This window comes from Colias philodice, chromosome 7, assembly GCF_061535455.1.
Source record: "Colias philodice isolate Cphi_HAF_F1 chromosome 7, ilColPhil1 Martin Lab GWU primary, whole genome shotgun sequence".
Taxonomy (NCBI): domain Eukaryota; kingdom Metazoa; phylum Arthropoda; class Insecta; order Lepidoptera; family Pieridae; genus Colias; species Colias philodice.
This window is the reverse complement of record NC_143092.1, coordinates 5826613-5850323: the sequence shown is the minus strand read 5'-3', so window position 1 is coordinate 5850323 and position 23711 is coordinate 5826613. Positions and strand designations below refer to the sequence as shown.

The 23711-nt window shown below is 32.2% G+C and overlaps 1 protein-coding gene across 3 annotated transcripts in view; it reads right to left on the bottom strand.

The window, feature by feature from the left end:
- Positions 1-23711, bottom strand: part of Hers (Histone gene-specific Epigenetic Repressor in late S phase) — a 172476-nt gene that overhangs the window by 121028 nt on the left and 27737 nt on the right. For all 3 annotated transcript variants that reach the window (XM_089697318.1, XM_089697319.1, XM_089697320.1), the window contains exons 2-4: positions 13655-16346; positions 12274-12373; positions 4099-4182 (exon numbers count right to left, since the gene is read on the bottom strand). In XM_089697318.1, the coding sequence (XP_089553444.1) occupies positions 4099-4182; positions 12274-12373; positions 13655-16291 (2821 nt within the window). In that variant the 5' untranslated portion in view covers positions 16292-16346. The remainder of the gene's footprint in view (positions 1-4098; positions 4183-12273; positions 12374-13654; positions 16347-23711) is intronic.

The window sequence follows — 23711 nt, the reverse complement described above, 5'->3', positions numbered from 1 at the left end:
AAGTTATTATTGAAGCGATCATTTAAAGCATTCCAAGTATCTATTGTTGTTTGAAGCACGTTTCAGCGGGAAGTTCCAATGATTTGACCTGAACTTATAATGTATTTACCCTTTGAATTTCTTAAGAAATTATTTACATTCTATGTTTCGATGTGCTTCCTTGAAATACATTTTTAAATCTTGTATTTAAGGATTTTAAGGTTAGTACCTAGTTATAGAAAGAAGTAACCAATAATTACGCTTTAGAGCTTGAACATTTTCGTCGAGATTTTTTTTTTATTTGAATTATTATAGATTTTATGGAATAAAGAATCACGTATGCATTTTATAAGCCACAGTTACTCCAGTAAACGATTTAACTAATCTATTACGTGTTAAAAAGCTTGCTATTTAAAAGCATTTATAGAGCTTTACAGAGCTTTTCTTGTGAAGCTGTGATGTTAGAATTTCTGGTAGTGTTTATGCTTAATAATTCTAATGTAATAATTAACTAATATAGAATTATATTGTATGTATGAAAATTTTCTATTAAGGTAATTAGTTATGACTTATGACATGTAAAGAATTTAATAAATTTTAATAAAAGTTATAAGAACATTCGTTAATTGGTAAGATTAATAGAAATAGAAAATTGAGTTAATAAGTTAGTTATAAGTGGAATCTTAAGAAAATGTTTTAATTCACTTCTCACAAAATAACTTTGATGAAATAAACGTTCTACAAATTGAAAGCATTGAGATTTCAACCGAAATAAAGGCGGAAATAGAGAGACTTGAATGGAATAACGTCGCGGAGGGCTTATTATGAAGGCAATATTCTGTTATGCGCACTGAATTTATATTTACCCTCAAAATATCACCGTAATTTAGTACGAAAGGTATTTTAAGGTGACACTTTTTCTCTGTTTTCAGCCGTTTTCTCTTTGGTAATTAATAAGTTCTTGACGGTTATACATGACTGAACTGTAAACGAGTTAAATGACTATTTGCACAAATCGATTTGTCTTTGTCCATGGTATTGAATTTGTTTATTTTTCTTTGTGTGACTGGGAAGTTAATAAGCGACACTACTCAATGTTTGAGCGACTAATGACTGTAAGTTTCTTACCAATTATTTATTATAAGTCGTATCTGAAGTCGACTTGGGGTAAGTTTCTTAAATTACATGGCTTTGAAAGTTACAACAGCGTGTTTTACTTGAATGACAATAATCAACACATACTTCGCTTTTTATGTTGAGATTAAATGATCTATTTTAATTTAGTTTTTATCTGATTGAGTAAGGACTAAGGATTGAGTTGAAGAAATAAATAACTTTTAAGTGACAAGGCTGCTCATTACCTTTACAACTGTATAGCTAGTTATAGGCTTATAGCTGGTATTAATTATGATTTTTGTTTCATTTTGTACAATGAAGATATTTTTATCGTAACGTTTATCATTGCATATAATATGTACAATCGTTTAAATAAAACGTGCAGTTAAAATTCAAAAATAAGAAAGTTTATAGATTTTTAATAGCAAAAGCAACGTTCCTCATTTCGAAACTACTTTTCATAGTTACATTGAATCGCGGCAATCCTTTTGTATTATGAGATTTTCAAGTTATGTTATTCTTTTTTAAAGCAAACAATAGCGAGCATTGTTACTGAATACAGTACGGAGAGAAAATACATCTATTCTTGATAAGCTGTTTTTTGTAATTTTAATAATAGTTAAAAAATGTGTATTCGCGGTTAAGTATAAAGTTTATTAGAAAGATTTAGTTCATGCAATTTTTATCCTTTGTCGTATGATCTATTCAAATTTTATTGTATAATCACAATAACTGTAGAATAGTTTAATTGAATTGAAATTGCTATAATTATTAAGATTAATAATTTTAGGGAGTTTATTTCAGATCTCTGAAAGGATACATTTGTTTTTCTTTATAGCGCAAATAAAGGAAACGTCACTCTTTGCGCTAAATTGTGTTACAGATTACAATAAAAACTTCGATACAAGAAGTCTGCAAAGTTTTATTGTTTTTTGAAATATATAAAATCAAAACGTGAAAATCTTGTCAAGCTAACGCAAAAATTTGAAGAAAGAAAACCGTGTAAAATAAATAGTTTTAAAGTTTTGATTCGTCCTGAAAATATATTATACAGTGGTCATATTACTGAGCGAAAAGTGAAATAAATCGATTCAAAATATTATTCATTAATAGCTTTAAACACTGTTCTCTTAAATAATTGAGAATTGATTTAAAATTCACTGTTTATACGGTTCAAGTCGACAGAAAACTGATTTATGCAAACAGAACGGCAAAAGAATTAATTACTTAACCGAATGTAGGGTTGAGAGTTGAAACTACAAGAGGTTGCGATATCAAAGGAACTCGCAAAACTGTGCTTCTTTTAGGGTTGCCACACTTCATAAACTATCTCACTACGCTAATACAGACAAATTAAAAACAAGCAATGTTAAATGTTTGATTTCAATTTACATGGTAATTTAATGTATTAGTAGGTACTAGTATAGTATTATATTATCAAGGTGGTATTAGTATCGTGTAAGTTTTACGTAGCATTTAATAATGCTTTAGGTACATCGTTTAACTAATCATATTAAATGCTGAATACTGAATAAGTAGTAATATGAGTTGATGTATAACTATTAAATGAAATAGAGAGAAGCATGTTTGCGTTAATTAATCTACGTTTTTATGAATAGGTACTGCAACTACCGCAGATTTTAAAATTACCTACGTTAAAACAAATATAATTATGTAGGTACCTATTTATAATAAGTGAATGCAATTAACTTTCGGAAAAAAGTAAAATTATCTCTCTAAGTAATAACAGAACTTAATATGAAATTAAAGTATCCTGGAATATTCAGTTGTAATCCATGCAAGAGAAGTTCAGCAGAATTTTGATTTAAGCTAATCGAAATCACGGAGTGAATAAAATTACCAGAAATTTCAATGTTAAATGCGCTTAAACTTGAAAATTTCCCAGAATTGTAATAATGATTTCCGATTCAGATTTCCGCAGTTCTGAGAACGTCCGTCAACCGTATTTTTCAAATAGATTGAATTTACATTCTACGAATTTTCATTACAGGTTCCATGTAGGTTTTGCAATATATTTACTAGTTCTTATAAAAATGTCAATATAACATATTGCCATTCGGATGAATATGAGAAGATAATATTTATAAATGCGATGTTTGAAAAATTTATAAGGAAAGTTTTTATCATTTCAAATCATGATATATTTACAGTAAACCACACAATAAAAATAACCCATCATGGCATATATTATGGGATATTGTTACTAAATACTAACAAACTAATTTAGAGAAGGTTCTATGAATTTCAGATACCCGAAGAACATGGGTAATTATAAAAGTTTTTATACATCACAACAAAGTTCATACTCAATACTTGAGAAATGAAATATTAATACTCCATGTTTACAGTTTCAAATTGAAGCCAATAAAACACAACGTAGCTTACAAATTTTTCAAAGTGTGGAAACTTTTTCTTTTCTTAATTGTTGTGACGTCCGCAAGAACTCAAGAGGAAAATTAGTATTCGACCTTATACGTTAATTTGTATTCATAGAACTGGCAACTTATAACAGCGGATACTTTTAAATTAAACAACATTTTTGGATATATAACGAAATTAGATTATGGGAATTTTGGGTTTCTCTAACGTCTTATAAAAAATTAAATACATTGATCTATCTCTTCGTTACATTGTTAGTTGTCATATTCTAAGGGCCGATTTTTAAATGCTTGGATAAAACTTATTCGTCGAATAGTTAATGTATAAAACTACCATTTTAAAAACGTATTCTAATTGCCCGTATTTGACAGTTTACGTGACATTTTAATATTATCGTGTAATACTTAATTGGACGGATAAGTTTTATCCAAGCATTGAAAAATCGGCCCTTAATTTAAGAAGTTATCATTCTATTTTTTGACATGCTAGCACAGAATACTTAACCGTAGCTAGTATGATGCTAACGATAGCTGATACAATACAATGAATACCTTACATTGTAAAAATAAATACATTTGGAATATTTCAAATAAATTAACATACCTGGGTCATGGTGTGCAGCTGGCGAAGGCGCGGAAAAAGCACTGGAGCACCCCGCCCTGCGTGTAAGACCTCCCAACTCCGGTACTGTGAAAAACAAATTATTAATTGCACATAAATTAAGTATTAAAGAAGAACATGTTCAATAGATCAAAAATTAAACTGAGCTAGAGGGGTATTTGACATAACTTTTTAATAACAATATGTTTGATTTTAATTACATTAAGGGCCGATTTTTCAATGCTTGGATAAAACTTATTCGTCGAATAATGTATTAAACTAACATTTTAAAAACGTATTCTAATTGCCCGTATTCGACAGTTTACGTGACATTATAATATTATCGCGTAATACTTTATTGGACGGATAGGTTTTATCCAAGCATTGAAAAATCGGCCCTAATAGGAATATACCATTCAGAAGTCAATACCATACGAAAAGTGAGTACGTATTTTGGGAATCGCAAAACATTTAAATAACTTTTTAATACACAGCATTATATCAGAAAAGCCTTTGGTCTAATCGCGAGCTTTTTCATATAGACTTAAACACATTTTATTGTTAAACATAACCTACTAAAAACTGGTCATTTAAATTCCATTATTATTGACATGCTAAGGTAACAATCTACCAAACGTTATGTCCTAGTCGTTCCAATTACTATACAAAGAAAACAAAAGTCGTAACCAAGAGTGGCTCGCTATCGGCCACTCAATTTTATAACGTAGCCCATGATAAGCCGGCGTGTCAACACGTACTTGCTAGTTGGCCACTTAGCCATTTGCTAAGGGTATAATACCCGTTAAGTACAGGGACGCTTTATGTAAACGATCATAACCACGTACCGACTCTATTTTCTCAATCTGTTTAGTTATAGAACAAACATTGCCGTCTAGCGATCAAATAACGTAAGGAAAATGTTGGAATAATAACGGATAAAAATATTATGTTTCGTTTTAATGAACTCCAAAGTAACGTTACAATTTACGGCAGTGTTGTATGAAATTCCATGAACCTAAATGTTAAACTACATTTCTAATTGGATGAAGAAATCTGGGGGCACGGCAGTGCCCCCGCCAAGTCGAGCAAAAAAAAAGCGGCACGGCCGTACCATCCTTTTCTCGAAGCAATTCGGGCCTTTTTCGACCCCCTATAATTCGGTTGTGGATAAAGCAAGAAACCTGAATCTTCAGTAACTAATCCGGCATTGTATAAACACGGAATATTTAAAATTTCAGTCAATTTGAACCAGTAGTTTAAGAATGACAACTTGTTAAAGTTTCTAAATTTTGTCACTCACTGACTCACCGATCATCAAAAGTCCAAGGCACTTCTAGCAGACTTAGAAGCTTCATATTTGGAATACATATAGAGTTTAGTGTCTTAATCATGGGAAAACTTAAATATTTTGTAATTTCGGTCCAGTTTTCCAAATACACCAACTGCATCAATAACTTTGTAATCCCATATAAATATATGGGATTACAAAGTTATTTATGCAGTTGGTGGTTGGTGGTGGTTATAAATTTAATAGGTGTAGATAGGTACCTACCATATGAGGCAAGGGAGGGGGTATAGGGTGGGTAAGGGTGTGTTTAGCCCATGAAACTGAACAACATTATTACTTGTAAAATGGTCGACGTAATGAAAAACACATGATTGGACATGACCTTGAAGTACGAAAATCTAATAAAACAATATATTATAATTTAAATCTGTTATATATAAATTGTTGGCGCGACTAGCCTCCTTACAGACAGACTGGCCTCTATTTTACTCTATTGACTGACAAGCAAAATATACGCCAAAATGACAGAACAATGAAATGTGAATGGCTTCGAGCGAGCGGCAGCCGCACGCATACGTGCGAGCGCCCTCATGCTGTTCGGATGTGCCTCGAAACCTAACCTATAAGTTTGCGATTTTCATTTATAATTTCGATTGATAAATTACATTTACGACTAAAAGGCTTGCTCATTAGTTTACTGATATTATTTGCTTACGATTGGGATGTTGTTTGGTTAATTTTAAGGAACTTACATAAATACCTTAGTCTTCAAATATAATTACTTAATAGTGTCGGTCGAAATAACCAAACCAAAGTTCGACTTTGGAAGTATTAAAGCGCAGGAATCATCAATTCTGCCGTCCTTTAACTAAAAAGCCGTTAACCAACAAATGGTCAATTTTCAGTTTTAAATGTAGGGTGACAGAGTTCAAAATTCTCTATCTTTCTGTCTAAGAATCATTTCTCTAGCATTAATAGTTATAGAGATATGAAAATATTGTAAGCCGTTAAATAACACAATTTTCAGCGATTCCATAACTTGAAAGCGTCTAACCAACACTACTTCGCTAAATTTCCTTTAAAGTACCTTAACCGCCAGATTTAATAATTATTTTTTAGCTTTTTACTTGACTAAAAGTACGTTATCAGATTATACTTGACTATAGGGACGCAAAAGGACTATAACTGCTTTATGATAAGCTTTCATATAACTATTCCAATGGAAATCCTTACCTTATTTGCAGTTACTCGCCCTTAACGCTTTTTTAGTTAAGTAATTTTATTTAGGACAAATTCTAATAACACTTTTTTGCTTAGCTACAAAGCAGCTAACCCTCATTTTTTAGCTAAAAGGCAGTTATCCGATTCTGGTGATGCATCAGTTTTGGGGATGAGAGTGATGATGAAATAATGTCGCCCCCAAGCAGAGTACCGATTGCTTTTGATTTTCTTTTACAAGACGTATTATTTCTGATCAAGTTTACTAAGTTTTAAACAATCTAGCAGCTAAATTACGGAAAATATAACAAGTCAAAGTTACGAAAATTTTGGTAGGTAATGGTCACGACAGTGCGAACTTTCAATCGTACTTCTCTGTTTAGACTCAGATTTGTCTCTGTAACCGAGAAAGAAGACATAGGCAGTCTATACTATGTATTTAATTTTTAAAACGATTTATTAATTATGTTATATACCACTTGGGTGGAATAAGTAATCGACTGTCAAGCAATGTACTAGAGATGGTAATACAAAAATTGTTATGAGTACACGTTACCTTTGACCTTCCCACGGGAGACCATTTTGCCACTATTGCTATTTTTTCTTTTCTTTATATTAGATTATTAAGATTTGTATTTTTTTACATGGTAGCAAATAAAAAGTTTTCTACCTCCTGCTATTTTCCACATATTCTGGTATATTATATTTTCTAAATGTGGATGAAATACAAAGAGTCTTCTAATCATTTGATAAGCGGTTCTACATTATTTATTAAGAGCATCCCACATGTAAGAGCTTGAAGCCCTATTGAAACCAGGGTGTTTTTTATTAAAAACCTCTTGCACAAGTTTTAATTTTTTTTTCAGGAAACGTACAAACAAAGTAAACATAAATGTTTACATTGTTTGTGGTTCTATATTATGTACTCACATATCCGTGACTCGTATGATGGCTTCGCAGAAGAGTATTTATAAAATAACGTTATAATTGCAATTCTAAATGAAAATACGGTTCCAAAAAGAAAAGCGAGAAGATTTATCTATAATCTTAACCCCTTAATGAGCCTCTGTAATGAAATAAACGTGAACATGACGAGAAATAAAGGTTAATTTTATCAACAACTTAAAAGAGTCATTTAGTAAAAGAGTTACAATACTTGTTACTCACAAACAGACGCAAAAACCATTAATTTAGATAGTGTTTAAATCCTTAATACTTAAACCTAAAAGCTTTTGATCCTTTTCCTTTCCATTGGTTGACCTAGAGGATGTAATTCCCGAGAGCAAAGCCTCAGACAGCAGCAAATTTTTAACATTAGTAAGATTAAAATTTAGTACAACTATATAGAATCATAGTACAAAAGCATCTAAAAGCCCTTAACCGTTGATTATTAAGTTTTTGAAATTTAAATTAAAGCGAAAGTCATAGCTTAAAAGTAGTTATAGTAGCTTAACGACGTTTTAGGTAAGCATTTTATTACTAAATAAAAAAAAAATCACAAAATGAAAATAAAAATACTTAATTACTTAGCTAAAAAGTCGCTATGGTATGTTAACGGCCGTCTTGTCCAGTAAATAGTTAAAATTTTCAGATTATATGCTGAACTAAACGAGAAAAAATGAATTTAAAAATAAATTATAACAGTTTCTGGGTAAAAACTATTATTTATATATAATATAATTAAATTTCGATCGATGTATCTCACAATAATTATTCTAAGTGTCATAATTTTTAATAAATAACGATTTCCGTGTTTTTTGCCATTTACTCGAAACTCACTTCGTGGGCTTAACGGCTTTCTAGTTAAAGGACGGCAGAATTTGTGAATACAACAGATTAAGAAGTATTTACCGTCCAGACTTGTCAAAAATTGAGACATCAAAGCCTCCGAGAAAAGCCCATAGAGACAGGGAGTGGGCTTTGAGAAAAACTGTGGCTGAAGCTCAAGAAGTAGTACCGGAAAAGAAAAAGAGGAAGACTACATATAAAAATAAGAAATTATCATAAGACCTTTAACAAAATTCGTTAGAAGTAGATGGTATCAAAAAGAAAGGCTCTACAAAAAGAAGTGAGATCCCATCAAAAACATCCTGTAAAAAACCCAAGTCTCGCAGCTCAGTCTTTCTACCGTCAAAAGTTGTGAGATCCATGTAATACCAAGTCGGTTAATCTATTTAGTGTCTACTTGAAGGACCTTCTGTCTTAAGTTATTACATAAGTTATTATCATGCCAATATTAAAAATATTTAACGTTTTAAACAAATAGATCGACTTGGACATCGCATGAAAACAAAATGAATATTACAATATTATATTAGATTCTTTAGTCTCTCGCGCCTCACGCGATTGAAAATCTCGTTCCTGTTGGTCGCTGGCCCGTCGCGTCGTGCTGTGTAGTGTGATACATACTAATAATCAAATCAAGCGATGTCCAAGTCGATCTATTTGTTTAAAACGTTAAATATTTTTAATATTGGCATGATAATAACTTATGTAATAACTTAAGACAGAAGGTCCTTCAAGTAGACACTAAATAGATTAACCGACTTGGTATTACATGGATCTCACAACTTTTGACGGTAGAAAGACTGAGCTGCGAGACTTGGGTTTTTTACAGGATGTTTTTGATGGGATGTAATATACGCGTCTATATTTGTGTGGCTTGAAATGAAAAAAGAAACGAAGACTATTAACAAGTAAAAATAATTTTTGACGTGACAACGTCTTATAGGTCGCGTCATGTAAAAAGAACGCTGACGGTTAAGCTGCGCATTGGCGATTTATTGGTCTATTTGATGTTATGAGGTGGTATAAGAATAACAAATATGTAGTTGCGAAGCCACGACTCGAGAGCCTACTTCAAAAATAAAATAAGCAGCAAATAACTTTCGTGCTAAACTCGATACATGCCAAAACACACCCCATCACTTTCATCCAGCGTTCTTTTTACATGATTCGCGTTATAAATTAGGTTGCGGCTGGGAGTCACTTATGAAAAAGTGTAACGCTCGGTAACGTTACGATGAGTCACCGAACGAGAGAGAGGCCCGCGGTCTGCCGCGCGCGCAGCACATAAATATTCTACCGAGAAAAAGACGTTGTCACGTAAAATCTTCGCCCGTAAAACCGACTTTACATGCAACCATTTTTTTAGAGAAGAAAAAGCATCAATTACGGGTGAGTGGATCCAATACACGAACACGACACAATTACAATGAACACATGGATACGTCGTTTAAACAAATCAAAGCAAAATAAAAGTAAATATACTTGAAACATATCTCCAAGTTGTCACACATTTATCTGAGCAAACAAAACAAGAAGCGAAACCGAGTCGCTCAGTCGTTCGGCTTTTATGATTAACTCAAATAACATTGGATTCCCGCGTTTTCATTTAACCGCGTTTTCATTTTCCCGCCTTTTTATACTGCGATGTTGATGGTAGGGACTGGGGAATGCGCATTGGTTTTTCTTGCGAGATAACAAATAGGCAACGCTGCTTAGTCGCTAATGAACGAGCAGTGGAGAGAGATTCCGTTTAGCCGCGGAAATTAAATGTTGTTGCAAATTGAAGGCGTTTCGGTTTGTTGATAGCTACGCCCGCCACCCGCCGTCTTAACAGCTTAAAGCTAGTTTTATTGTAGCTGAGTCCGACGTGGGAAAATGTTTATGTATCGTGTACATGATAATATGGTTGAATATGTAAATTAATTTCACAAAATGCTTTTCTAGGTCGAATGAAGCCTTGTTATTGCATATTAATCAAATTAAGCCAGGATTGATGGTTTAAATTTCATAAATTGACTCAATTTTTCATAAATCCTTTGTACTTAATGTGTACTTTTTACAGAAATACAAAATGTATAAGTGAAGAGAAAAATAAATTGGAGGAATGTTTTTAAGGCATTAAGGCATTAAGGCATTAAGGTATCGTTGTTTGTTGTTAACACAGCTACTATCTCTTAAATCCGAACGAAACACATAAAAGCACTAAGATCAGGTTATGAGTATCACAAATAATATAGATGGAACATAATTTTAAAGACCAACAAGCTAATTTCGACACATTTCAGTAGACATAAATCAGAAGCCATTATAAAACTACTGAATATCAACGGTGAAATGAAAAAACACTTAATTTAATACATCAGGTGCGACATTTCAAATTAATTCAGTTCCGGTTAATAAATTCAATAGCTTGTCCGGGTAAAACCATGGCGCGTTTGTCAATAGATATAAAAATGTTCCCGCGAAAGCTCTCGGTAATTGGATTAACTTGGGGAATTATTTCGCTTCTGTGTAATTATTTTATTAAAGTTTTCGAATATTTTTGTTTCGTTAGTTCCATACGTATAGCAGATAATTGTTTTTTGTTCGGATGTAAATTTCATAGCGCATCACATAAAATTGTTTTTTGTGATTGGCTGAATAGAAGTAGATAAGATTGAATATTCGTTTATTTAAGTTTTAAATAAAATAGGATACAAATGGAATAAACACCATATCAGTGTATTAACAATGAATATTTTTACAGTTTTCCTTTTATTCAACAAACTATTATGATTTGAATCAAGATACAAGTTCTAAGGGATAGTTTATTTCGGGAGGCAAGCCGCGCTTTGGCTTGAATAGGATCAGTCACCAAAGCAGCGAACCCACACAGAGGATCAACATTATGTATTATCTACGTATTTACAGAAAGTTATCTTATTCCATTATTATTCCACACTCAGTGAGAATTGTATTATTATTATTTTCTACCTTTATTTTGTAGAAAGTTATTTTTCTTATTAATAAGTAAAAACGTCTATAAAATACAAAGAGCTGCAATTGTGAATCGATTTCAGTTACGATTAAATGTTCAAAAAAATTTTTCATTACATCCTCGATTACAAAATGAAGTTTTGTATCGAAGAAATTTATTTCAATGTTATTTCCACTTTGTGCAATTCTTTTAAGTATCGACATGACTCACAATGATATAGATGCATCGATTATTTAATTCTTTAGTTAGTTTACGGAAAGTATAAAGTCAATTTTCCCGTAACGATCGATTATTATTACTTATCCCAAAAAAAATACCATCACCTAAAATGACAATCTGGAAACCGTAACAAGATGGTAACCGTATTATCTATCAAAGCTCCGTTGAAATATTAAATCGCTATACATTTCAAAAGTACATTGCCTATGTCTCCTGGGCGCACTGCCAACATTGTCCAACCCTCAGTTATTAAAGAGTGCACTTATCAGCCTCCGCCCGTAGACTACAGATCAGCACTATCGCACTGTTTGATATTGGCTTCAGAATTATCGATTTCCTCACTTATAATGGCGAAAAAGTGAGCATTTATTGGATTCTTTCTATGAAATCACATTGACAGTTGAATTTGATGTTGTATTTTATACGAGTAATACAATCTACAAAATAATTGGCGTAGATACCTATAGGTACATTTTGAATAATAGCTTGAATTGGTTGGGCGTTCGATATCAATTTAATCATTATGTTACGTAGTATGGTAATAAAGCTTTTAGTAAAACAAGTTTCTCATATATTACCAAAAAAAACTCGTTGTCTTATATGTGTAAGAAACTTCTGTTTGATGATACTCATTCACGGCTGATTATGTACTAAAGCTTTTAACTAAATAATTATAATTATAAATCACCTGGGTGTGGATGAGGATGGGCATGTTCAGCGGGAGGCTGCATTGAAGACAGCGCTGATAACGGCGTGTATCGGGCGCCTTCATCTCGTGAGCATCCCTCCTGTATAATAACATTGATTTAAACTCTTCTTATTATCTATTAATGTATCTATATAGAAGTATTATAGATAGAGCAGGAAAGCGACGTCTCTAGAAAAAGCTCGTATAGATAGATATTAAAGCTCTTCTACTCTATCTATAAAAGTACCTATAATTATAGATAGAGCAGAGCGACGTCTCTAGAAGAATCTCATATAGATCCTATTGAAAGAAATACAAAATTGCAATACACTATGTGTCTTTTATCTCGCGTACGCGCAGATCGTGCGTAAAGGAATGCATAGCGGAATGATTAGATAACATCAATATTATAGAGAGACAGATTACCGCGCACTTTTTTCTAAACTGCGGGCGCTTGTGAGCAAATACAAGTTTCTATTTATTAATAAATATTAATAAACTTATATCATAACCCGCGGATAGCTTTTGGAAGTTTTATGTTTATTATTCAAAGGTTTAATTAACTTGCAAAATTTAATAAAAACGATAAAAGTTCATACTATTTCTTAAGGACTGGTCCATTAATGAATAAGGCTTTAAAGGTAAAAAATAGCTTAGTAACTAAGTACTTAAACATTTGGAGCTACTGTGATAGTAGCCTGAAATAGCCAGTTCAATCATTCATCATTGTCATGATACAATTTGAAAATTAATAACGTCTGACACCATACTATTATAATTTGAACATTACAATAAATGTTATTTTAATCATGATAGCTAGTAAGCTAAGTATGTATAGTAAATAAATTGTTAAAGCGAAATACGATTTACGAGAGAATCCGCCAATTAGTAAGAAATTAGCTCCATGAAATAAGTACCAATTTAAGGGATTTAATCAATTGTTTATGATTGTACACCCACACATTTATAATGTACGTGTTAGACAAAACAATTACCGTCGAGGAGAACGCCAGGGTTATTCGCTTTCCGCGCAAATCTTTACAACTTAAATTATTTAACGGCTTTAAGTGAAAATGTATCGTTATTATACGAACAAAGGGTTGGAATTTCGTTGCAATCTTTAAGTGAAGCGATGAAGGATAATGTGCGGGATGAAGTCCCGAGGCGTGTTTACGTCGAACTTACTTCATTACCGGGTATTAATGAGATCCAAAATGCCTACGGTATAATCTTTATTACGTGCCAGCGTTAAGCTTCATTTGTTGGCTTTTAATGGAATTATTTTTTGGTTATTTTGGTAACCTTGTGCTTTCAAATTTAGAAGCAGATTTTAATAAAATTTTGAACAATAATGTAAAGAAAATTAGACAATAAAGCTCACCTTTTCACAATTAGCTGTGGCCGTAGTCTGAGTGTGACTTGTTGAAGAAATTCGGTACTGCATTCCCGAAACGGTGCAAAACCCCTCGTGATGGTGTGTTGAATAGACTCCAGTTATGGTCACGTCGGTATCTTGATTAACAATCACCTCTACTTTTTGTTTTCGGTCTGGGAGTGGGTCTTCAATTTCTTTTTTAGGTTCTTCGTTTTTTACTTCCGACTTCACGCCGGAATCTTTGACGTTTTTTGGCTTCTGAGAAAAAGATTCATCGCTACAAGAGTCAGAAGTGCTTTCATCTTTGCTGGATTTTGGTGAACGCTTCTCATAACTTGCCGCTAAAATAGCTGTTGCATTTAAGCTGGCCATGCGCTTTTGTACCACCATATCCTTTAAATCCATAACAACTTCGTTTCTATTTCTTTTTTTCTTTACTGGAACCCCAGCAGTCTTTTTCATTTTAGGTGACGGTTTTTCGGAATCAGACTTTGTTACTGTTGCAGTTTTTGTAATAGTTTTCTTTCTTTCAACATTAACTTTAACTTTTGATTCGAGTTCGCTATCTTCGCTTGATGAAGTGGACGATTTAGGATCCCAATATTTGCCCGCACTTCTAATACCTGGTACCCCTCTTAATGTTCTTTGGGGAGGATTTTCGTCTGAACTATCAGAACTTTCTTTTTCCTTTTCCTTCTTCATTTCGTATTCGGACTCTGAAGTGCTTTCTTTCTCAGATTCTTTTATTTTGGGCTCTTTTTTCTTCGTAGTGGCAACTTTTGATGTCCCAGGCATCGGTTGCCGTTCGACGGTTTTCATGAGTCCTAATTCAACATGACTTCTACTTTCGTTCTCGTATAAGCAATGTACTTTTGCTAAAGCATTCAATGATGCCATTCTGTGTTTTTTCGGTCCACTCCACATTGATAACAATTTCAATCGCCGTTTACTTGGTTTTTCATTACCTAGTAAGGCAGAAGTATCTTTTATATCAATTAAAGAGTCTTTAGAAAGTTCTTTCAATTCTTTTGACGTATTCTTCTTTGAACTGTCGGTAATCCTTTTATATTTTTTATTTTTAGTTTTCTTATTTTTTGGTGAATCAGATCCTGATGATTCTTTTGAGTCCTGATCATCATTTGATTCACTTACACTTTCTTCAGAGGAGCTATAATGTTTAATTTTTGTATTAAAAGCAAATTTTGAAGTATCTATTTCTTCATCGGACATAATATTTTTCTTAACTGGCTTTTTGGATTTAGCCGTTTTCTTCGTGGTAGTAGTTTTTTCTGGAGTATCATTGTCAGGTTTTGGTGAATCTTGATCAAGAAATTTTGTAGGACTAAAAGGTTTACCCGTTACACTGGACTTTCTTGCCACCATTTTATATGATTTACTTACTATTGGTTTAGGTTCATCCTTTTTGTTCAAACTACTTAGATCAATTGTAGCTGACTGCTGTGAAGCGGTACTAGTATCTTCAGATTTTTTACTAGCTTTTAGTTGTTTAACTACTTCTTCAATTGGCCTGTGAGGAGAATATTTTTTCTTTTCTGATTCATTTTTCTTATCTATTACGGTACCTTTCACTCTGGCTATTGGTCGAACTCTCCCAACATTTTTATTGATAGGATTTCTAAAATCAGATAAAATGCTTTTAGGAGAATCAACCTTTTCAGTGAATGTATAGACATCAATATCTGGTCCTTGAGCAACTAATGTATTTGAAGATGTTTTTTCTTTATTTTCTTCTGTTTTTGTTTCACATTTCATTGATATAAACCTTTCTGAAACACTTAAATTTCCCTTTGAATTTTTGCAGCACTTGATATCTATATCTACTGTTCTTGGAGATCTAGTTGATGTAAAAAATTTAGGAGGTCTTTCTACATCTGATCTGGGAGTTTTGGGCGATAGGATAATGGAAGTTGATTTTGGACTAGTAACTTCATTTTTACTATCGTTACCTGGTTTTTCCGATTCTAACTTTGCTTCTTCTGGTTTCATGTCACTCGACCCTGTCTTATTGGCAATTGAAGTGTCTTCCATAGGCTTTTCTTTCTCAAGTTTTTCATTAATTTTTAAATCATTTCTTTCTTCTTCCTTAATATTTGTATCGGACAATTTTTCCAAATTGTCTTTCGGTTTGGTTCCTGAAGCATTCCCTTTTTTTGGTGGAGCTTTCGACTTCGCTGATTTTCCAGGTTTTTTATTATCATCACCGCTTTCCTTGGATCCTTTTTTTACTTTTGGTTTAGTTTTTTTAGCGACAGTTGTGGATTTTTTTGCAACAATTCTTTTTGTTACTACCTTAGGCGTACTTAAATCCTTTTTTTCTTTGGGATCTTTTTTAGATTTTTTTGCAAGAGTCTCAGTTTTAGTATTGTTTGGTTTCGATGGTCCTGCTTTAGAATTTTCAGTTGATGTTGAAGGATTATCATTGGGAATTGACTCGCTACTAGTTTTGACTTCTGCATTATCATCTTTATTCTTTTTCAGATTTTTTACCGATTTCTGCAAAGCCTTAACTTTTTTTGTGGTTACGACTTTCTTTTTCGCTCGTTTTTTTACTGGTTTGGTTTTAAAAGATGTTTTATTCAAAGCTCCCTTCTTAGCTAAAGGTTTCGAGGCTTGTGACCGCATTGTCGGCTGAAGTCATATGAACTTCCTTCATTGACAAGTTTATGATGTTCACATTCTGTAACAAGGAAAAATAACTTTATTAGTTTATTCATGGTTAAAATACTTTTTTGAAATATAGAATACGTCCATAGAGTGTTAATTCTAATTATGAAATTATGAATTTAACTAAACGATGCACTTTAAACGTATGATATACATATGTACATTTTTTATTACGATTAAAAAAAAGTAGAAGAAAAAGGATATGAATTGTCTTTTAAAATTTTAATTCCTAATTCTTTTGAGATCTCATAGCATTTGTACACATACTTGAATACTAAGTGCATAAAAATGTATGTACCATTTCGAAAGAGCTTCACATAAATAATTTTAACTTCACCTATAATAGCTTTTATTCATCACTAAAACACACAAATTACCGCGGGGCTACCACAATTAAAAAAGTTCCTAAGGAGAGAGCGATAATGAAGTAGAATGATTTGTGTGCAGTCGTAATAATTAAGCGATGAGTCGCCTGGCTTTTGTCAAGTTAATCTAATAATACGGACCACAGCTGAAAGCAAGCAGTCGCTATTATAAGGGGCAACCTTTATTGTATTGTGGACTGAGTTGGATAAGTAGTTCGTACTTTATTAATTGTTACGAGATTGCTTCTTACTAAGAACAATGTGGAAATGAATTTAGTTCTGCTATTGTTTGTGTTTGAAGATATTTATGTTATGGTGACACTCGGTTAAAGATGTTTAAATACGTTGGTTTAATATTCTCTATGTAATACGATGTATTATGTAGATTGTAGATAAACATATGGTATTCTAATAGATTACATACAATTATTTATCGAAATGATTGTATTATTTCAAAATTGTTCTGCTTGTGATTCCTATCAAAACGATTGAAAAAAATTTTCATTATAGAATGTATTCGTTCATTTTTTATGTAATTTCCCTCGATATGCTGCTTATTTTAATTTTAATTTCAGCATCTGCAACGCTTTGTTATGTGGCATTTGAAATGTACGTTTGAACAACGTAAGACAACAAAATGCAGTCTTGAATTAAGAAGTCAATGAAGATTCCAGGAGCAAATTACAAAGCTAAATCTCAACGCTTTAAGCTCACACAACTTACCTACTGCTATAGCGCTAGAATAAAGTTAAATTCTCGCACTGTTGAAGTCGATTTTTCGCTCGTTATTTCTACATTCTGAATCTGCGGATGCTCATAAGATTTAGGAGAAGAATGTATGGTTTATTTTGAGGGGCACAAGTGTATTGATCGAGCCGGAGCACGCCAGTATTCTTATTTAAGATTACTTTTACGCTACTTGCCCGTCAATTACGGTTTATAGATAGCTCTGAGGACTGAGAGTCGACGAAATGCCGAGAGAATTATTACGTCTAGTCATGTAACTTGAAAGTGCCGACGTTGCTTGTTTGTGACGTGTTTATTGTTTTGTGTTGCAAATCGTTTGAAGTGTGTGACGGACACGAATTACGGTTACAAAACAATATGATTGTTTATGTAATGAAGCGCTTTTGTCCTGAATATGTATAGTTATGAGAAATATGGATACTCTAGATTGCAAAAGCCAAAAATCTATGTTACATTGTTTACACGTTGATCCATTTTAGACACAGTTGCAATTTACAAAACAAAGCATTGAACTTGGAGCATTATAAAACTTTATTTAACAGGAATTTGGAAAACTTTAATCGAACATTCTTCAGCAGCTTAGATAATAAAAACTACTTTTCCGTCTACAAGTTTATTTGCAAAATAAATTCATTCGTGTAACTTATGTTGTTTTAATTAAATATATTTTTTTAAAAGCTCACCATCTAAGCAAAACATACTAGAGTTCAATTATTAGTGAAGTCAAACTCACTGTTACATAGAACAATCTACAGTAAACAGCCAATTTCTTCTCTATAATATCAGCATTTAGCATTATGCGTATTATGTATTGATGATCCGCCCTTGGCTTACACAAGACTACAAGTACACTGGTATATTATAGCAAGTACAAAGGCTCAGCTGTTACTAAGGAATCAGAAACTATGTTATAATATCATCGTTATGAAACAAGTACTTTTATTGAAAACAACGCTGAATGACATTGGGACTTAACAGTCCACGTGATTCCAACGTTTAAATCGGAGGTCTTATAGGGCTTTATACATTTATTGGATGATTTGAAAATAATTTTACCATTTATTTACGTAAACCTTTGAATGCTTTTCAACGTGACCAAATATAAAACCAATTAATAAACCACGAAATAGGTTTGACACGAAACTGTTTCATGCTTTTCAGTATATTTTATTATAATTATAATAAAGCTTCTATTTCAAAATAAATATAAGATTAAGAAAGTAAATATTACACTAACATACCTACATAATAAAACGTTTAAAAGAATAGGCACGATTTTTTCAACTGAACAAGAAGTTAAAAGTAAAGTCGACTACATATTTGTCAAGATGAAAATACAGTTGAAGATTAAAACACGAGTTTCTCATTAAAATGTAAAATAAATGGACCAAATTATACAAAGCTTTCACAACAAGATGTGCACATGTTTTAATCAAACACAGCGGGGTGCAAGATTTATGAGTGTCGAATAAAGAAATCAGTGTCAAAATTACAAGACAAACGCGCTACGGTCATTATGTTCGCCATTCATCGTTACCAATTTGTGAATTTTATTGAGAAACATTGCTATGGATAAATAAATAATGTCCTCGGCGGGTAAATAGTGAAAGGTGTGATGAAAAAAATAAATAAAAATAGAGTAGAATTTTATACAATCCTAAACAGACATAGAGAGTGATGCTGGAGAAGCTTAAAAGTAATATTATGTAAAACCCTTGTAAAACCAAAATAGAGGATTGATTTGACGCTGAAATCGAGTAGCACAAGTAGGTATGATCTAACAGTGGCAATTTTTTTTAAGAAAATTAAATCTTAATTTTTTATTTACTTGTACCTAATACCTAATAATTTCATATAAAAAAACTATATAGTGTTTAAGTACTCGAAGACTCACATAATAAATTAGACAGACATTCCAAATTAAAAATACGACTACCATAATTATTTTGTCAAAATATGCAGGTTTTTTAATTAGAAAAGCCGTGTGTCCCAGACACGGAGTGTTTACACTGAAACGAGTAAACAGCAATTACATTGATTTTATAAGAATATCGTATACGGCGAATGAAAGCAAAATGCACATCCAGTCTAAGCTTCAAACACATCGCAGGCTCAAGATAAAAACAACAATAAAAAAACCGCATCGGCTGATTGCACATAAGTATTGCGGATCGACGCTAAGTGACTATACAATCGTAAATCTTATATCTTATCTGTATCACTTAAACTATTTCAAACCTTATCATCTACTCATAGAATCTGCATTAGTGTAAATAGATATACCACCCACATAGCTGGAACAACGGTTTACACAAACGCAGTCTTGTAAGCGAAGTACTTGGTGTGTGTACATTTCATTTGCCGTATTATATTCATAGACTGACACTATGTGTGTAAATGCTATTAGAACAAGATTTATTAGCAACGATTTTGAACAGTAAACGATTACTAATAACAATTTATTCTTATAAATTTTGTAATGTTAAATATTATCTTGCAGGGATTGATGGATGGTATCTGGGATAAAACAATATTTTTAGAAATTCTTATTTTACCTAGGTATTTTACAGTTTTAATGGCAGAGCTTAATTTTATTCCTTTACTCATAATAATTATGAATGACGTTACATAAAGGAAGTATTCTACTTCCGCATACTAATAATATTAAATGACACAATTTAGATTTGAATATATTATATTTTATATAGCGCTATGCATTGAATCGGTTTAATCGCTATGTTTGCGAAAATCGTATTATCATACAGGAAAGAGATAAGAAGTTGCCAGGAATAAAATAAAGTTGGCACAAAATAACTCTACATAGTATGTACCTAATAGGTATGAGAATTGGAAAATCTATTTGATTATTATACTTTATCATTTTAATATTTATTAACTACGTTAAAATAATTATTAATTTTCATAAACAAAGCAGATACGTTCTATGTTATTTGCATATCGGGAAGTCTTTTAAAAGAAAATTCGGAATATAGTTGGGACTATAATATTCCTAGATGCTGTTTAAAGGTTCACGGTAGCCGGTAGGTACATTGAATTTGGGTTATTCTATACTCATAGAAAATAATAAAATTATTTCCATTCTATTGAATTATAGTACCTAAATGTTGTACATATTCTTTATCAATTATCAAAAAAGAATAGACTATAGACATTAAAGACGTAGGTGTAATTTCCTTTAATATAATTTAAATAATTTTATAGATATAGAATAAATAATATAGAAATATTATACACCTAATTCAAATTCCTACGCATCGCTTTCCAATCTAAAAGTAACTACCCACTACTGAAAATAGCCTTGCTTTCAGAATAAGATCCTTCCCACACTTACCGTCAGACATTTCTCTATTAGAACACGTGTAATAAAATTAGGAAAAATTCAGAAAATAGTACCTAAAAGTGGGACAGGCGATATTATGATGTGCATTTGTTGAAACTAGTGTCACACGTCGCTCCGGGTATAATGACGTCATATCCGCTCGATCGCGAGCGTTCCGTGTCAACGCCAGGGTTTCAAAATTGTTATTGGCTAACTTGCAACAAAAAATGTAGTTTCTAAGTGCATTTGCATAAAAAATGCATGTTTTAACTTCGACATCAACTTACGAACAAGATTACAAAAACGTTCGTTTTCTAAAGTTGTTGACTTTGAGGATTGAAAATTAACTTGTTAAGGAAAAACCTCTTCGTGTCACCAAAAGTTAAATGAAATATTCCTAGATGATGCCATCCAGAGGTACCTAAACTCTACTGTGACTCTACTTTGACTATTGTTACGTCAACAGTTAGAAATGAAAGGATCTTCAATAATAACAAAAGGAAAAAGGTATGGTATTGTGAGATATTTTATAAATAATTTGAATTCATTTTGATAAAATACAATATGAAAACTAAAATAGAACATCTACAATAGAAATATGAAACCCACGTAAGTATGAACGTATTATTTGAACGACGATTCGTAACGACTTGCTCAAATATGTTCACAAATGAACGATTCCAAATAGATAAGTTCTAAAAATAAATCCTCTTTTCATGTTTTAGAATATGTGAAGCACTTTCAACCGACGATTGACAATTTCCTCTTCATAAACCCGCTATATTTCTAGGGAATAGTCAACTGTTCAGATTGAAATAAACTAAAAATGGTACGGAATGAAAAATGTACATACGAATACATGGCAGTATTGAGATCAGAACTAAAATAAACGGTACTTCGATGTTGTTTTAGCTGAATTTATTAAAATGTGTTATGAAACTCTGTAGTTTTAGTAACTAAAATTTAAATGGGTGAAAATTCAAACAATGGAAACAGGATCCGATCATTTTTCTTCATTTTTGGTTGTTGTTATTTTTTAATCAATGCACAAACAAAGGAGCAACACAAATAATATGAATGACGCAAACCCTAATATTAAATATTAAAAATCCTAAACACATTTTTTTAATACCTATGTAGAGTTATCTTTTAAAATACTTATTGACGAACGTCTTAGTAAACATTTATTTCAATTGATACTAGTACGACCTAGTCGTTATTAATTGTATTTTTAAAAGAAGACCTTACTATGAATGACATTCTTGATAGCAAGCAATATCAGCCACAATCAGAATTTAGATGAATTGCAAAGGGATGATTCCCATGCTAATGTTCAAAGTATCTAATGGTAATCCGAACCGCGCTTACTAATAATTTAATTTTAAAACGAACCAGTAAAGCTCCCATTTTTCACTAGAAACCGCGATAAATTTTCATATGAACTTCGTGAACTGGGATTAGAAACGGGATTATGCTCACGTCACGTTCAATAGAGAGCTTTAAAGTTAATTCAACTTTCGACATGACTAAGGAATATTTGCGCTTTATTTAATCACCTGCAGTAATCTCTATTATGTATAATGCACAGAAATTCTTAAGAATTTATTCAATTTATTTTTTAGAATTAGCTCTCAACGTGAAACCTGGTTAAGTGAGACATCAAGGGACCTGCAATGTCGTTTCACTTATAGAGGTATTCCACTTACCCAGTGTCTCAGATATACAGGTATAAATAAATATCTGTCTCATTTACAGAGGGTTCCAATAATAATTTGACATTTTTCAAATAAACATCTGTATGATAGTAAAGCGAAACTAAAACTGAAGGTAATTGAGGCTCAAAATTTGTACTTACGTACATGGAATTACGTGTGGAATTTGTGGGTAGAATAAGAATGAGTAAACAAACAATTTTATCTCAGTTACAGAGGTTTATGCATATAAAATTTACTCGCTGTCTCAGTTATAGAGGTAACTATGATGATAAATCGAAAGAACAAATCCCAGATATAGAGGTTTACCTCGTCCCACTAACAGAGGTAATTCAGTGCCAAAGTGTTGGGACCTCAGCATGAGTTCCAGTTATGGAGGTTTCTCACTTATCCAGGTCCCACTTAACCAAGTTTCACTGTATTACGAAAAATAATATATAAACAACAATTAAATCAAATATTTCTCAATACGAATATGATTTCACGATTTAATTACAAAATAACAGAACAAAGCACCTTATAAACAGATCAACGAAATAGACAATTTAAATGTATATTGCTCTTACTCACACAAAACAAAAGACTGATGGAATTCATTAGGAGACATTTTCAATATCCCACCCGAACAAAGTGCTCTTGTCAAAACATCAAAGAGGCAAAGCAGTACTTTCAAAAGATAATAAGATATGCCACATTTTACGTCGTCAAACTTTATCTATCACATTGTTACCCGACCCCTTCATCCCTCAAAGTTTTCAGCTAAATCTAACAGACAAGCGAATTGAAACGTTCAAGTCGAACAACCAAATACATCGCGTGATATATTCGCACGATAGAGCGCCTGCGTCACGATCCCCTTGTACAAGAAGCAATGTAACATGTAGTGAATCCTAAACGTCGATTCGTAGCCAGTGTGAAGAAGGAGCATGATCCGTTTCGCAAGATTGTCGAAGTTACGGAAACAAAGTACGTGGCCTTCGGCTTCAATAACTAAGAGTTTCCAACGTTTTGTTTAGTTTTCAATATTGTTCAACTGTGATGGTTCAACGTAAATTGAATAAATGGTATTGAATTTACGGTATTTAGTTACTGATGCTATGTTTATATATATGCTTACATTTGATTTTTAATTTAAAAATTAAAGTTTAATATAATAATTATAAAAAAAGACGGGTTGCACTCCGGGAGTGCCGGCAGAAGTGAATACTTGATTA